General features: G+C 39.1%; 6 protein-coding genes across 6 annotated transcripts; 5 read left to right on the top strand and 1 right to left on the bottom strand.

Annotated features, from left to right (window-relative positions):
- Window positions 1-190: 190 nt before the first annotated feature.
- Window positions 191-2113, top strand: C5L36_0C02600 (uncharacterized protein; the record flags this gene model as incomplete). Its single annotated transcript, XM_029465934.1, has 1 exon — window positions 191-2113. The coding sequence occupies one exon, from the start codon at window positions 191-193 to the stop codon at window positions 2111-2113; it is 1923 nt and encodes a 640-aa protein (XP_029321794.1).
- Window positions 2114-2495: 382 nt separating this feature from the next.
- Window positions 2496-3248, top strand: C5L36_0C02595 (uncharacterized protein; the record flags this gene model as incomplete). Its single annotated transcript, XM_029465933.1, has 1 exon — window positions 2496-3248. One exon carries the CDS (start codon window positions 2496-2498, stop codon window positions 3246-3248), a length of 753 nt encoding a protein of 250 aa, XP_029321793.1.
- A 222-nt stretch (window positions 3249-3470) lies between these two features.
- Window positions 3471-6056, top strand: C5L36_0C02590 (uncharacterized protein; the record flags this gene model as incomplete). The annotated part of the gene is made up of 1 exon (XM_029465932.1): window positions 3471-6056. The coding sequence occupies one exon, from the start codon at window positions 3471-3473 to the stop codon at window positions 6054-6056; it is 2586 nt and encodes an 861-aa protein (XP_029321792.1).
- A 177-nt stretch (window positions 6057-6233) lies between these two features.
- On the top strand, window positions 6234-8411 carry C5L36_0C02580 (uncharacterized protein; the record flags this gene model as incomplete). The annotated part of the gene is made up of 1 exon (XM_029465931.1): window positions 6234-8411. The coding sequence occupies one exon, from the start codon at window positions 6234-6236 to the stop codon at window positions 8409-8411; it is 2178 nt and encodes a 725-aa protein (XP_029321791.1).
- Window positions 8412-9392: 981 nt separating this feature from the next.
- C5L36_0C02570 (uncharacterized protein) lies at window positions 9393-12215 on the top strand (the record flags this gene model as incomplete). Its single annotated transcript, XM_029465930.1, has 1 exon — window positions 9393-12215. One exon carries the CDS (start codon window positions 9393-9395, stop codon window positions 12213-12215), a length of 2823 nt encoding a protein of 940 aa, XP_029321790.1.
- A 131-nt stretch (window positions 12216-12346) lies between these two features.
- C5L36_0C02560 (uncharacterized protein) lies at window positions 12347-14692 on the bottom strand (the record flags this gene model as incomplete). Its single annotated transcript, XM_029465929.1, has 1 exon — window positions 12347-14692. One exon carries the CDS (start codon window positions 14690-14692, stop codon window positions 12347-12349), a length of 2346 nt encoding a protein of 781 aa, XP_029321789.1.
- Between the last annotated feature and the right edge of the window lie 214 nt (window positions 14693-14906).

The raw sequence follows: 14906 nt of genomic DNA, 5'->3' as shown, positions 1-14906 counted from the left end.
AGAAACTTTGTGTTTGTGAGGTGGCCGGTTTTGTTATTGATACCATATAAAAGCAAAAAACAATGCCTTCTTTCTTCCTATGGTGACGCATTTGAAGTTGCTACCTTTAAAGAGAAGGTGCTATCATTCTTTATAATCAACAGATTGGCGTGTTTATAGCAACCCGATAATTGTTGAACCTGTAGCAGTAATGGACCCCTATTCAAAAATCTTTAAACGTTCTACGGGGGAGCTGTTGCGATCAGCAAGACGTGGTATTTTGGAGGAGACGCTTGTCAAGAAATTGGACACTTGTGTTTCCTCTCTCTGGACTGCAAAATGTACAGATGCAGCGGATATCCCCTATGACGGCGCCTTGTGCTCGAGAGGGGCAAACACCATGTTTGGCTGCAACGTCCCCCTTGAAAATTGCGGAATTGACAATGACACTCCCAAATATCAAGAGGACATTAGTGCCACTTTTGTAAATGCAAATGTAATCGAAGAGGAGTTTTTCAGTAGTAGCTTGTCTGAAGTTGAAGCTTTGCTGGCTAGTCGCAGTATTGCTTTGGAAAGTAATGCCAAAAAAAGCCGTTCACCAGGCAGCATTTCCCCCAAAGTACTTAACTTTGTGGCTTCAAAAACCACTAGCTGCCCCCTGATTACCGAAAACACATTCCCGCTGTTGTTATCAAATGAAATCCACTTTGAAAAAACGGGAGTGTTGGATATTATTTCTACACCGTTGGAGCAACCTCCACAAAACTTTCAAGGAATAGACACGGCATGTAATTTCTCTCTTTGTGGCAATTCCACATACTGTAGGGACCCAAAGCAAGATCCATCCATTGAAACAGTTTTTAAACCTGGGGAAGCTTGGTTTTCTTTGTATGATGGACCTGCCGATTGCGAACCGGTGAACATTACATCATTCTCCAAATGCAGTAGCGAACCGTCCAACGAAGAAATGAGTTTTCAAATGAACGGGGATGGTGGTTTTGATATTGAGGATTCATTTGACGAAGACAATTACTTTCCTGGTGTCGAAAACAACCTCAATTATTTTTATAAAGGCTCACCAAGATTTGAGGATCTATCAGCAGAAGTGGACCTTTGGTTTCAAGTTTTCGCAGGAACGGAGAGTTTTGCATCTTCAAAAGTAACTAGTATGCAACAAAAAGAGATAAAGGGTGACAAATGTGAACAGGAAAACGTTACGACATTAATTTGTCCAACAAGATTTGAAGAAATACTGAAAGACCAAAATAGATCATCAAAAATATCAAAGACAAATTTATCTTTGGATGATAAAGCTCGGTCTAGGTTGTCAAACCGTTGCATCCTCTATTCGCAAGAGAAGAAGAGCCACAAAAAACAGGTGCCTGTTTTCAAGTTAACAAAAGAATCCATTGAAAGAATTACGCACTACTGGGAGCAGATCATCACAAGGTCTACTATGAAAGCTAAAGACTTTTTTCAAAATGACTGTGATGTAGAAGCAGGCGCAATTGCCAATGATCAAAGATTGAAGGGTAACCTCATCTCTTTCTTGTTGCCAAACTATGCCACTGCCAAAGATTTTGAAAAGTTTTCAAACAACGAGCAAGGCTGGATTTATAAAGACACTGGGAAACACAAAACCCAAACGTTCCCACTGAGATGGTGCAAGCAAAAGTATAACTTTTATGACCCTGTAGTTTGCCGGGTGAAAATCATCGAGGGAAAAGAGTGTTTCAAAGAGGCCCTATGTCCCTACTGTCCATTGCAGAAGGGAATGAACCTCGACAATGTCTTCTATAAAGTCAACAGCTCTCTTTACCTGCATCACGTATGTAATAACCACGGGGTATACACTACAGGCCATGAGATGCCACACCCCATCATTTGCAACGATGGAGACGGTCTCTATTTCACTTGTGCACAGTGCAGCCATTCCGAACGATTTGTGTTACAGGACGGTGATCCCGTGAATAATATCTTGCTAAACTACTACAAACATATGATGAGCTCCCACAAGAGAACCAAGCAAAACCGGTCGGAAGCACAGAAAGTTAAAGATGAGGAATTCTTCAACGAGCAGGGAAAAATTCACCTCTACGAAAACACTATCTTCACCCATCCTCCAACATTATAGCAGCACATCTTATGTCCCTTGTATGTGTGTATTTTCATTGTGTAGCTTTGTACGTTATTATTAGGACCCTTAACTCGATACTCCAAACACTACAGACATGCTGAACATTGTTCTACCGTTTGGTTACTTTTAGCTTTCGAATCCAACGCGATGTCACCGAACAGAATCAATTTGTTTTTCTCAATAAAACTCTTTCTCAATCAAGTAACTTCTATTATATTACCACATTCGGTAATATGTAAATACCAGAAAGCTAAATCATTTTATTACCGTTCCTGTTGTGCCTGTCATCTCTAGTGTTTTATCAGGAAACTCCTATAGAAACTCTGTTACCTCTAACTCATTAGTTCTTCCTTTACATTGGACCACAAAACAGGTGCAGATGGAGCTAACCACACTAACACAGCAACAACTGATTGCTCGTATTAAACAGTTGCAAAGTGATTTTCAAGATTTTTACAACCATTCAGCCCAAGTGGAAGATCTATTACAACAACAGTTGGATTCTTCTCAGAAACAAATAATTGAAAAGAATTCACAAATCAAGGCGCTGGAATCGCAATTGGCCAATATTGAATCGTTACATTCCAAAGTGACTTCTCTAGAAATTGAAAATGACGTGCTTGAATCCACAGTACGAATACTAACTTCTCAATTAGAAATCCAATCTGAGAAATACAACGAATCTCTTGAGAGAGTTGCCTTTCTGGAGAACGAGATGGAGCTGTTCAAGTCACGGATTGAGCAGGGGAAGTCGGATGAGGAAGAGACTTGGACAATGAGGGAAAAGAATTGGATCCAACAGATCGAGTCACTGAAGATGCAAATTGAGCAGCTTACAGCTAACAACAAGCGGATAGAAAAGGAATTTTCCACCAAGTTGAAAGATATAGTAACGAAGTCAAAACGTGAGAGCTCAGACGTGAAAAGGGAGCTGCTAGTTCTGGAAGAGAAAGTACGACTGTTGATGACGTCTCTCCATTATAGTGAACAGGACAAGGCAGTATTGGAGGCCAAATTGAAAAAACTATCCTCTAGGTACAAAAAATACCACCAACTCAACAATCTCATTCGTCTTAAAAAAAGAGGAATTACTAAGGCCTTTACTACCCCTGCTCTCAAACCATTAACATGAAGCATAGTTTTGTACTCTAGAGATACCCGGACAGCTACATCACTTATACCTTCTCTATGAGCACAATGATTACGTAATGTTACATGCTTTTTTTTTTCTTCCCTCACTTTTCTATTTTTTTTTTTTCAACTTCCTCAATGTACATCTACTATGAAATTGTATAATACCGGACCATTTAACTTTGTTATTTAGTTTACGACACATCTTATCAAGACTTATCCAATGGATTCGTTACCTCCTAAGCCAGGGGCTTACAATCCAACTGTGAAGAGGACTAAACTCTACAATTCTCGACAGATAAGAACGCAACTCAATGATCCAGCGTTTACAAAACAACCAAAAGGATCAAATGTGGCTAAACAAATTCGCCAGAGCATCAGTTCTGGAGGTATGATAGCTAATAAGCTGAACATACCTGATTATTTAGCAGCTCGTGATTTTGAAATCAAAGCTTTGGATAGTGCGATGGTCAAGTCCAGAACTTCTGGTGCATCTCGTGTTTTCCAATCATTGCCACGTACATTGCGCCGTCGAACAGCTAGTCACAACGTACGCAGAATTCCAAAAAGGATGAGGAAGAAAGCTTTGAGAGAAATGGGCTTCCAAATTAAAAATGGGGAAAGCGTCATGCTGGGAACCAAAGGTGTTACTCCTAGTGGTAAGCCCTTAGCAAAAAAATTAGGTAGAGGTAGACAAAGATGGGACATATTGAGGAAAATAAAGATATTGAAATATGCAGCAAAATGGAAGATTAAAGGAAAGTTGCCAGGGTCGGAGTATATAAGTTACTCTGATATAAACTTGAGAAAAAGATTAAAACTATTGAAAAAAGAGCTGGAGAAGCTCGAAACCAGAGAAAACAACGAGAATGATTATACACCTTCCATCAAAAACAAGGTCGGATCACATGATAATACTGGTTTAAATACCTTCTCAAAAGTTTCGAAAATTGTGAATGTCAAATATGCGGTTAGACAACGCAAATTTAGGTGGCTTCCAACACATATCTGGCATGCCAAACGTGCAAAGATGATCAAGAGGTGGGAATGGAATATTCCAAATGAACCAACTCAGAGATGCTACAGAAGTACCAGTAGATCATCAAGGATAAAAGGTGCAGTTGCCTTTGATACCTCCTATATGAATACCTTTGTAATCAACAATGATATCACTAATAATGAAGAATTAGAAAAATATTTCAAAAGGATAACCAAAGGCAAACTCAATTTGAAAAGCTTAAAAGCAGGATTAGCTTGGGATGGCTATGTTTATGATTACGAGGACAGCAAGGACCCACTTGGCAAAATACTGGTTGTCCAGGCTGGAACGAAGATACTCGGCAGAGTACATCCTTCAATATTTACGACTGTATTCAGTCAGCTGCTAAACTGGTATAGAGAAACAGAGGGCGTCAGTATACATGATTGTAAGTACTCTCTTGCATCCATTGAAATTACTGGCCCCAAAGCTCTAACAGCGCTTCAATCAATATGTTTCAGTGAAAAGGAGTGTAAATCATTCCGCAATTTTATGAATTTGCACAAGTTAAATGACCTCAATACAATTCCCAATGGAACTGTTTTCACATTTGATGTGCAAGATCCACGATTTTTCACTAAACCATCGCTTCCATCCAAACCAAACATAACTTACGATGAGCAATTGAACATCTTGGTATCATTAAAGCGGAAGCCAGACATTTCCGATTCTTTATTAGACATTGAACGAAGAGCAATGTCCTACAATTCCCAGTTATCATTGACAGAGCTTGGTCAACGCAAGGCAAAGTACCCAGGGGAAAACATTCCTTATAAATCGACCGATGCCTATATCAGCGTCATGGTAATCAAATCTGAAGACAAATGGATTTTCATGATGCCGTGGTATTGGATGGTCCCGTTTTGGCACTCTCTTATGCATGTTCCGCATGTAAATTTTGGTGGTTTCAAACAGCTCGAACAACTCAGACTGGAAAAAGGATTATTGGGCTGGTCAGATATGGTTTTCACAAGAGACGGATTTATACAATGTGAAATTGAGAGAGAAGAAACAGAGAAAAAGTGGAGGAAAAGACCCAAATCTAAAAGAGTCGAATACACCAAGATCAAGGTTGATGGCCGAGTTGGTGAATTGTTATCCCCATTTGGGTTAGATTGGAGGGGTTTGCAGACATTGAGGTTAGTAGTGCAAAAACTAATCAATGATGGTAATATAGACACGTTGACAACAAATAGGAGAAAATTTGACGAAAAGATGAATCTGGTTCCTCAGTCAAGAAATGATGTTGAATTTCTTGTCCAAGCGATTCAATCAGCGGAGCTGCAACTCAAAAATAAGAATATGCATTCCACCTTACTCAAATACAAACCGATAACGCTGGAACGTTCTGAGATTGAATATTCCAGTATCTTCTTCAATATCCCTCAGCTTCCTCCACTCCAGGTTGTTGCAATCAAATTGAGTTGTGTAAACTCCGGAAATATCAAAGCAAATGCACGTATTTTTACTGTTCCGAAGGACAATCTTTCAATTTGGACTGAAGTTTCTTCGGGGAAAGTAAAAACTCTTTCAGCTTCCAACATGCGGGTCTGCTCTATGGTGGATCCTGAAAAGTATACTCCTCAAATAACAGATTTGGTTGGTTTAGTTACCAGTGGTACGTTTAACCTTACACAAGGGAAATTTGCTGGTATCGGATATGTAGATGCAGACGCGGTGAAAGGACAAGAATTGGGATTCTTTCTTGTTCGAAATGTTTCCAGTACCTCTTACAGTTTAACCAAATGGGCCAAAATCCCTTTACATTGAACAACTTTGTATCGTGTGTATATTGATGAGGAGCTAACATTTTTTTGAACCTCAGCTAAACTGTAAGAAGACCCTTGAGTTGCATTAAACTGTTGCTGCAGCTCGCGGCTGAATTTGAGGCCGCCAGAGGTAAACAAAGCAATTTGCAATTTCACTGCACCAAGAAATTGTGGATCAATGGGTACTCCTATTCTCAGAAACGATCTCTGCCAAAAACAATACATGAGTACTCCTATAAAGAAGTCAGATTTAGGGAAGGGGTACAATGCAGGCTCAGTTTCAAGGAGCTCCTCTCTCAATAACAGTCGAGGGACTTCGGAACGTGTTCCATCATACAATAGTGAAACTTTCCATTACATCTCCACGAGTTCTCCGAAGGCCAGTATGTTAGGACCACGATCTAGAAATCCATCTAGAGCTCCTTCAAGACAAGCATCAAGAGATATTTATCCGCCGCCACCTCGTGGATCTGGACTCTCTACACCACAGCACAAGTCTTTTTCAAGGAGTACTTCCCGATCATCGTCTCGACTTTCTCTCTCCAGCATCTCGTCCACAGGAACACAAATAGCCAGTGCAACATCTAGTATCGATTCACCATTTTCTATGCACACAGTATCCGAGTCTCGAGTATCAAGAATCAAAGTAAGTGTGAGGCCCAAACCGCTTTCTTTTTCAAATAATGTTTCCACTCCTTGGGTGATTAATTGCCAGCAAGGACAGATCGTCAATGATGAGATAGGATGCTTTCAGTACGATCATGTATTTTCACCATCCGATTCAAACAGTGATGTTTTTGATGTGGTGGCGGCGCCAGTTGTAGAAAAATGTCTGCAAGGATTTAATGGAACCGTCTTTGCATATGGTATGACCGGATCAGGAAAGACTTACTCGATGAAAGGAGTTTTGCATGATTCTGCGAAAATCTTGTTTAACAACTTAGATAACTCAAAGGTTACATTAAGCCCTGATCGAATGGATCAAGATACACACTCATGGAACAATGATGACGGTGGTTCTCCTGATTCAAATATTTTCCACGATGATACCATATTGGCAAATGGTAGATATAAAGTGAAGTACATGACATGCTCTATTTTAGAAATTTACAATGAAAAGGTGAAAGACTTATTAACTACCAATGATGAAGTTGCTAACAAGAGTGATCTTAAAATCATTGACGATTCGAAATTTGGAATCAAAGTATATGGTTTAAAAGAGGTGAAGGTGCAATCACGAGATCATTTCTTTGAATTAATCGACCAGGGTGAAAATGTACGGAGTACCGATGCTACCGATTATAACTATACATCTTCACGTTCACATTTCATAGTAACGCTAAAGTTGTGTCTATTGGATCACGATGGCTTAGACGTAATTTCCGTATTAAACTTCTGTGATCTAGCGGGCAGTGAAAGGGCAACATCTCACATAGACAGACGAAAAGAGGGAGGTTATATCAACAAGTCATTATTAGCATTAGGCACAGTGATCACTAAACTTTCTGAGAGTAATGGCAGCTCCAATGCACATGTCCCTTATAGGGATTCCAAGCTAACGAGACTCCTACAGCCTTCATTAAGTGGAGATTCGATGGTCTCAATTCTTTGTACCATTCACTTGGGGGCAAATGTGATAGGAGAGACTACTAATACCCTTCGCTTTGGTAGTAGAGCCAAGAATGTTCTAATAAACGTTAGGAAAAACATTGGTGAAATTGATACAAACAAGTTAATACAAGAAAACGAATCATTGAAGCTTGAGATTGAAGAACTGAGATTTGTTCTCGACGGAAATGTGAATTCTACATCCACTAGCTGCACATTGGTGAATAACGGAAACAACGGGATGGACATCCATGGTGATGAGGTGTATTATGAACTAGTTGCAGAGAATAATATTTTAAATGAACAAGTGGAGCATCTGAAAAGATTGAACATGGAGGAGAGTTTGATCAGATCAAACGAAATGGACGAAGATCTACAAAATTTGAATGAGTTACTCAATGGCTTGATCTTGGACACGCAAACACGTAGGCAAGGTGTTGCTATATTAGAGCGTTTAAATTCAAAAATCCAAGAGGAAAGGCACAGATTTGACGAGACAGAGTCATATGTGAGTCATCTTGAAAATAGAATACGTTCATACGAGATAGAAATGGCAAGGTATAGGCAAGACGGTGAAATCGGCGCAAACAAATCGGCTTCCATATTGGCAAGCAAAGTTACTAGGCCTGCATATAATACCCAACAGGAGCTGATTGACGAACTAAAAGAAGAGATTGACGAGCTTAAGCTAAGCATGCAACGGAAAGATGCTGTGATTAGAGCTCTGCAAAGGGCAGGGAGATCTTGAATTGGTTGGTTGACCATGACCATGGCCATAGTTTTTTTTTTTTTCCCCTTAGCTGCCGTATAACAGAAAGGCTTGATTTTTCAAATAAGTTAAAGAGCAAATACGCATTTCTACATTCTCCCTCATGTTACAACGGTTCCGTCAAAAGCGTTTTATTCGGATTGCGCAACCGCTTATACGGAATAGCTGGTATAAGATAGATGATTGGCACTGTACTGGTTTTGTTTGCATGCAAGCAGTCCTTTTCTTTTGTGAACATAAAACGAAGGAATATTTGAACTTTATGGACAGCTCCCTTCTAGGAAACGTTTGCAGAAATCACTAATTGTGTATATGATTATTTATTTTTTCCGCCAATAAATGAATTTGGTGTGTTTCTCTGTATCTCCGCTTTGTTGTTAACATCATTACGGTGTAGGTGGTAATAGTGTAGGTGATCATGGCAAGTGTTCGTGGCATAGTATACAAAAAAAGTCTTGGCAGTTGGTTCACAACGGTAATCAAAGAGATATTGACAGCATGCAATGCCTTTTTGACGATTCACAAAACATAATACACTCTACATAGATTCAACAGAAAATCTCAGTGTTTAGCAAAGGTCTAACTAGGACAAAGCACGTGGGCTCTCAGATATTGAGCGCAGCTGTTCTATCTATCGTATCCGTCTTCTGTTGTACTGGCGGAAGGTAATTATGCCGCAACGATGCCGTTACAAGGGATCTGTTTCTGGTGTGCCACAAATTAATGTCAAAAATAGAACATGAAAATGAACTTGCCAATTACATAATCGCACTCTGGTAATCAATTCCTGAAGTGAGTCCTGAAGTGAGGGTGGCTTTCTTTCCTCGTCCTGTAGGCTTTTTTTTTTTCAGCATTGAGTGCGTGTGTTTGTGTTTGTGTTTGTGTGTCCATTAGTGATTGAGATTCCAGCAAAAGATCTTATCCCACAAAGCCCTAGGTTTGAGTCCACAAACAGAAGCCATGTCTGATAACCCTTATATGTCTGCCCTTAACGGGGGAGGCCCGACCATGACTGAAGAATTCGATGGTAAAGCCTCATACTTGGACCAAGAGAAGAATATACTTGCTTCGGCATCATCCACTGAAAGGATGAGATCGTCGCTAAGCAGTAAGTACTGTACCATGTCTGTTGATGAGGTTGTTAGTCAACTGGATACGGACTTGAAAAGTGGGTTGTCCAATCTTCAGGATGTGTCTCACCGTCGTTCCATTCATGGTTTAAATGAATTGGACTCAGAAGATGAGGAGTCTCTTCTTTGGAAGTTCCTAGAAACGTTTTATTCCGATCCCATGATAATGCTTTTGATTGGCTCTGCTGTTATTTCGTTTTTAATGGGCAATATAGATGACGCCGTGTCAATCACTGCGGCTATTGTCATTGTGGTAACGGTTGGTTTTGTTCAGGAATATAGATCTGAAAAATCGTTGGAAGCATTGAATAAACTTGTCCCCGAAATGGCACATTTGACCAGAAACCATGCCACAGAAACGGTTTTGGCAAGTCATCTAGTTCCCGGAGATTTGGTTCATTTCAGTGTTGGCGACCGTATTCCTGCTGATGTTCGTTTGACCGAGGCTGTCCATTTAACTATCGATGAGAGTAATCTTACAGGCGAAACAAAGCCATCAAAGAAAAGTGCTGATATTGTGAAGAGTCCGAACACTTCTGTCAATGAGCGTTCCAATATTGCATTTATGGGTACCTTGGTTAGAGAAGGTCATGGTTCTGGTATCGTTATTGCAACGGCCAAAGATACGGCTTTTGGTTCCGTTTTTGATATGATGGAAGCCATTGAGAAACCTAAAACACCGCTACAAAAATCCATGGATAAGTTAGGTGGCCAGTTGTCTATGTTCAGTTTTGTCGTGATTGGTGTCATTGGTCTGATTGGAATTTTCCAAGGTAGATCATGGTTGGATGTTTTCCAGGTCTCTGTCTCTTTAGCCGTTGCTGCTATTCCTGAAGGTTTACCTATTATTGTCACTGTTACCCTTGCGTTGGGTGTCTTGAGAATGGCAAAACAAAAGGCTATTGTGAAGAGATTGCCGTCTGTTGAAACGCTAGGTTCTGTTAACGTGATTTGTTCTGATAAAACTGGTACACTAACTCAAAACCACATGACCGTAAACAAGGTCTGGACTACTGATATGAAGTCAAACCCAATAACTTTTGAAAACGTTCAATCTGCTTATAGTGTTCATCCTAAAGTTATTACAGATGTGTCTAATGATGTCAAGATTCTACTGAATGTTGGTTGCCTGTGTAACAATTCGAGGTTTTCTGTTGAAAAGGAGAAATTCCAAGGTAACCCAACTGACATTGCAATCATTGAAGCTTTGAGTAACTTTGGCTTATACGATATCAGGGATAACGTTGCCAGAGTTAATGAACTTCCTTTTTCTTCTTCGAGAAAATATATGGCAGTTTCCTGTGGGTCTGGTTCTGCTGTTGAAACATATGCAAAGGGAGCAACTGAAAAAATTCTATCCCTTTGTAAGAGCTACTATAATAAAAATGGGGAAATTGTTAAATTGACACCAGATGTAATAAAATCCATCAATGAATCGGTATCTTCTTTTTCTAACGAAGGACTACGTGTTTTAGCCTTTGCCAAATCGAGCAAGCCTTTTGATGGTGAGCCAAAAGACTTGATTTTTTGTGGTCTAATGGGTATGAATGATCCGCCAAGGCCACAGATCAAAACTTCTATTCAATCATTAACTCGTGGTGGTGTTCACGTTATTATGATTACGGGTGATTCTGAACAAACAGCTCTCAATATTGCGCAACAAACATCTATTCCTACCGGACCAAATTGTGTTCTTACAGGTGATAAACTTGATAGCATGAACGAAATTGAGCTTGCAGATGCTATCCAAAATGTTACTGTTTTTGCTAGAACAAGTCCAGAACATAAATTGAAGATTGTGAAGGCACTTCAAATGAGAGGTGATATTGTTGCCATGACTGGTGATGGTGTGAATGATGCGCCAGCCCTAAAGTTGGCCGATATTGGTATTGCCATGGGCTTGAATGGTACAGATGTTGCAAAAGAAGCTGCTGATATGGTTCTCACAGATGACGATTTTTCTACAATTCTGCATGCCATCAAAGAAGGTAAAGGTATTTTTAACAATATTCAAAGTTTCTTAACTTTTCAACTTTCTACCTCGGTTGCTGCCTTGTCCTTAATTGCATTGGCCACATTATTCAACTTACCAAATCCATTGAATGCTATGCAGATTTTATGGATTAATATCATCATGGATGGGCCACCAGCACAATCGTTGGGAGTTGAACCAGTTGATGGGGAAGTAATGAATAAACCTCCAAGGAAGAGGAATGACAACGTCTTAACGATGAAGGTAATCAAGCGCGTTTTACAAAGTGCACTATTTGTTATAGTTGGTACCATGTATGTTTATGTTCGTGAAATGGGAGATAGCATCACGCGTAGAGATACCACTATGACGTTTACATGTTTTGTTTTGTTCGATATGTTCAATGCTCTTTCATGTCGTTCTGCCAACAAGTCTGTTTTTGAACTTGGATTTTCTAACAAGATGTTCAATTATGCTGTTGGCGGTTCCTTACTTGGCCAGTTATGTGCAATTTATGTTCCTTTTTTCCAAGAAATTTTTCAAACTGAAGCATTATCTTTAGGTGACCTCATCTATTTATTAACAATAAGTTCATCTGTCTGGATTGCAGACGAAACTAGAAAATACATAGTCAACAAAAGAGGAGGACTTATATCCCCAGGTTACAGCAGTTTTGTCTAAATCTTTTAGATGGATATTTATAGTTTATTAGTCTATGTATAATGTACTGAATTATATGAAAAAGGAACATTAATAAAGAATCCTTTCTATATGCGTGTAATTTACAAATGTTTCATATTCCTTTAAATGGCCTATTCCATTAATTTCAAGGTCAAGGCTTCCAAATCATCAATGGTTTCAGGCTGTTCGTACTCGACAACATCGTTGTTAATATCTTCTTTGCCTTTGTAATTATTAGATTCAAACCATTTCCTTTGTTTCTTGGTTTCACGTTCTCCGTTATCCTCGTCACTTGATTCCAAATCTTCATCAAGATCCGGTACATTCTCATTATCACTACTTGCGGGAGTGCCGAGTGTTGCAATAAATTGGCCATCTTCTTCGCTGTCATATTCACCATTCATTAGTCTCTCTTGTTCCTTTCTCTTACGTTTTTTCTCTGTACGTTTCTCCTTGGCAATACCTTTATCTACCACATCTTCAACAGTCATTTTTTGTTTTTCTGAGGATAAGAACTCCTCTTTAACTTTCTCTGGTCCTTCCTTCAAGAAGGTTCCTTCATCGTCCAACTCGTAAACAGGATGTGCCTCTCCATCATCATCAAAAACTAACTTTGAGCCTTTACCACTCTTCATAGCCGTTAGCTTTCTAGATAACGCTTTCTTCATTGCTCTCTTGGACGTGTTAACATCTAGCTCCGGCAATTCCTCTGTTTTCACGTCAGCATCGGTACGTTTAACTTTTAAAAAGTCATCATCTTCATCTCCAGAATCATCAGCGTTTAGCTCAGCATTGAGTTTCATATAATGGTCACTCAAGACATTTTGATTTTTTCTTTCAAACATCTTATCATACTTTGTTCTAACCTTCTTTTGGTCATCTTCTAATTCACCATTTTCATTTGTCTTCTCAAGCAATTTGAGTTTCCTGTTTTCATTCTTTTTCTCTTTGAGCTTTAAGCGTGCTTCATCTGACAACTCGGTAGATGCTTTTTTCGGGATTTTAAGCTTTGGCATTCCCGGCAATCCTAAACTCGCTGCAAATAAATCTAAAGGCAACTCCTCAATTTTAAACACCGATTTATTCTTTTGAATAATAACACTCTTGCAATATGAAATAAATGCTTTTTGGCCAAGATATTTGAGTTCGGCATTGTTAAAACATAAACTTTGGATCTGAGGTTGAATATTCTTCTTCTTCGAGCCCTTAATATTCATCTTTTTAACAGCAATCTTCTTGCTTTCAAGTTGCGCTACAAACCCTTCTTCTTCACTCGGAGCTAACATAAGCATGGATTTTCCTACACGACCAAAACGAGCACACCTACCTACTCTATGAACATAAGTAGCAACATCTTCTGGACAATCCAACTGGATAACCCAGTCAATTGCAGGAAAATCCAATCCACGAGCAACAACATCAGTGGCAAATAAACAGCAATTTTTACTTTGAGTGAATTTGACTGATGTTTCCAGTCTTGCCTTTTGCTTCTGGCGACCATGTAGCTTCATCAAAGGCATACCAGGTTGTAATTTTCTCAAAATCTCATAGATGAAATGAACCTGTTTTGATGAACTCATGAAAACTAAAAGTTTTGACTGCAAATGCGATTTTATAAAACTCCATAACAAGGATATTTTTTCATGTAACGGGACAATAACGTAACTTTGTTCTAGTGTTTCAGGTAATGAGAGTTCGTCGCCGCTTCTACCATTTGCTCCCTTGTTTGCATTGATATATTGTGGGTCCACCATCGAAAGCCTTGCTAAATCGGAAACACTCTTCGTCTGTGTAGCCGAGAACAACAGAGTCTGTCTGCTAGCAGGCAGCTGGCCTAAAATTGCATCTATTGTTTTCTTGAATCCCATATCTAAAATCCTATCAGCTTCGTCCAGAACCAACATCTGTAAGTTATTAATTTGCAACGTTGCACTCTCATCCATGTGTTGTAATAGTCTGCCGGGAGTACCAATTAAAATGTTAACACGACCAACACGTTCTTTTTCGAAAGAGTAGTCTTTACCACCAATAACTAAACCTGCACTTAGCTGTGTAAATTTACCAATTTTCAATAAAACTTCATAGATTTGGACAGCCAACTCTCTTGTAGGAGTAATTATCAATGCCCCTAAACCATCCATATCACTCCATTTTTCAAAAAGTAATTGCTGAACAACTGGTACAAGAAATGATAGCGTTTTACCGGAACCTGTTTTAGCAGCCGCTAGTATATCTTTACCTTTCAGGCACTCAGGGATAGCCAATTTCTGAATCTCAGTTAGCTTCACAAATCCTGACTTGTCCAACCCTTTTACCAATTCTTTTGAAAGCGGTAGTTCATTGAAGTTGCTCAACGTTTTGTATTCATCTGGCGTCAAACTCTGGATTTTCTCCTTTAATTCTTTCAAGAGTGCTTCCTCTTTTTCACGTTTTAGTTTTCTATCTTGCCTCGAAATTGTCTTGGACTTTGGTGCCATATTTACGCTTATCAAAAAAGTACCTAGGGTATCCTACAAAGAAAAAACCTTATACCACATAACTCTAGGAATGTCAAGATTATGAGACAAAATTTTTTTTGTAATGAAATTTTTGTTTTTTTTTCTCCTTCTTTTTTTTTCAATGTACACGATCTTCATTTTTCTATTTTGTCTTACGTGATAAGAAAAAACGAGCCATAAAAAGTTTTTATGC

The sequence above is a fragment of the Pichia kudriavzevii genome, chromosome 3, assembly GCF_003054445.1.
Source record: "Pichia kudriavzevii chromosome 3, complete sequence".
NCBI classification, from domain to species: domain Eukaryota; kingdom Fungi; phylum Ascomycota; class Pichiomycetes; order Pichiales; family Pichiaceae; genus Pichia; species Pichia kudriavzevii.
The sequence above is the reverse complement of the archived record's forward strand: the minus strand, read 5'-3'. Positions and strand labels throughout refer to the sequence as shown.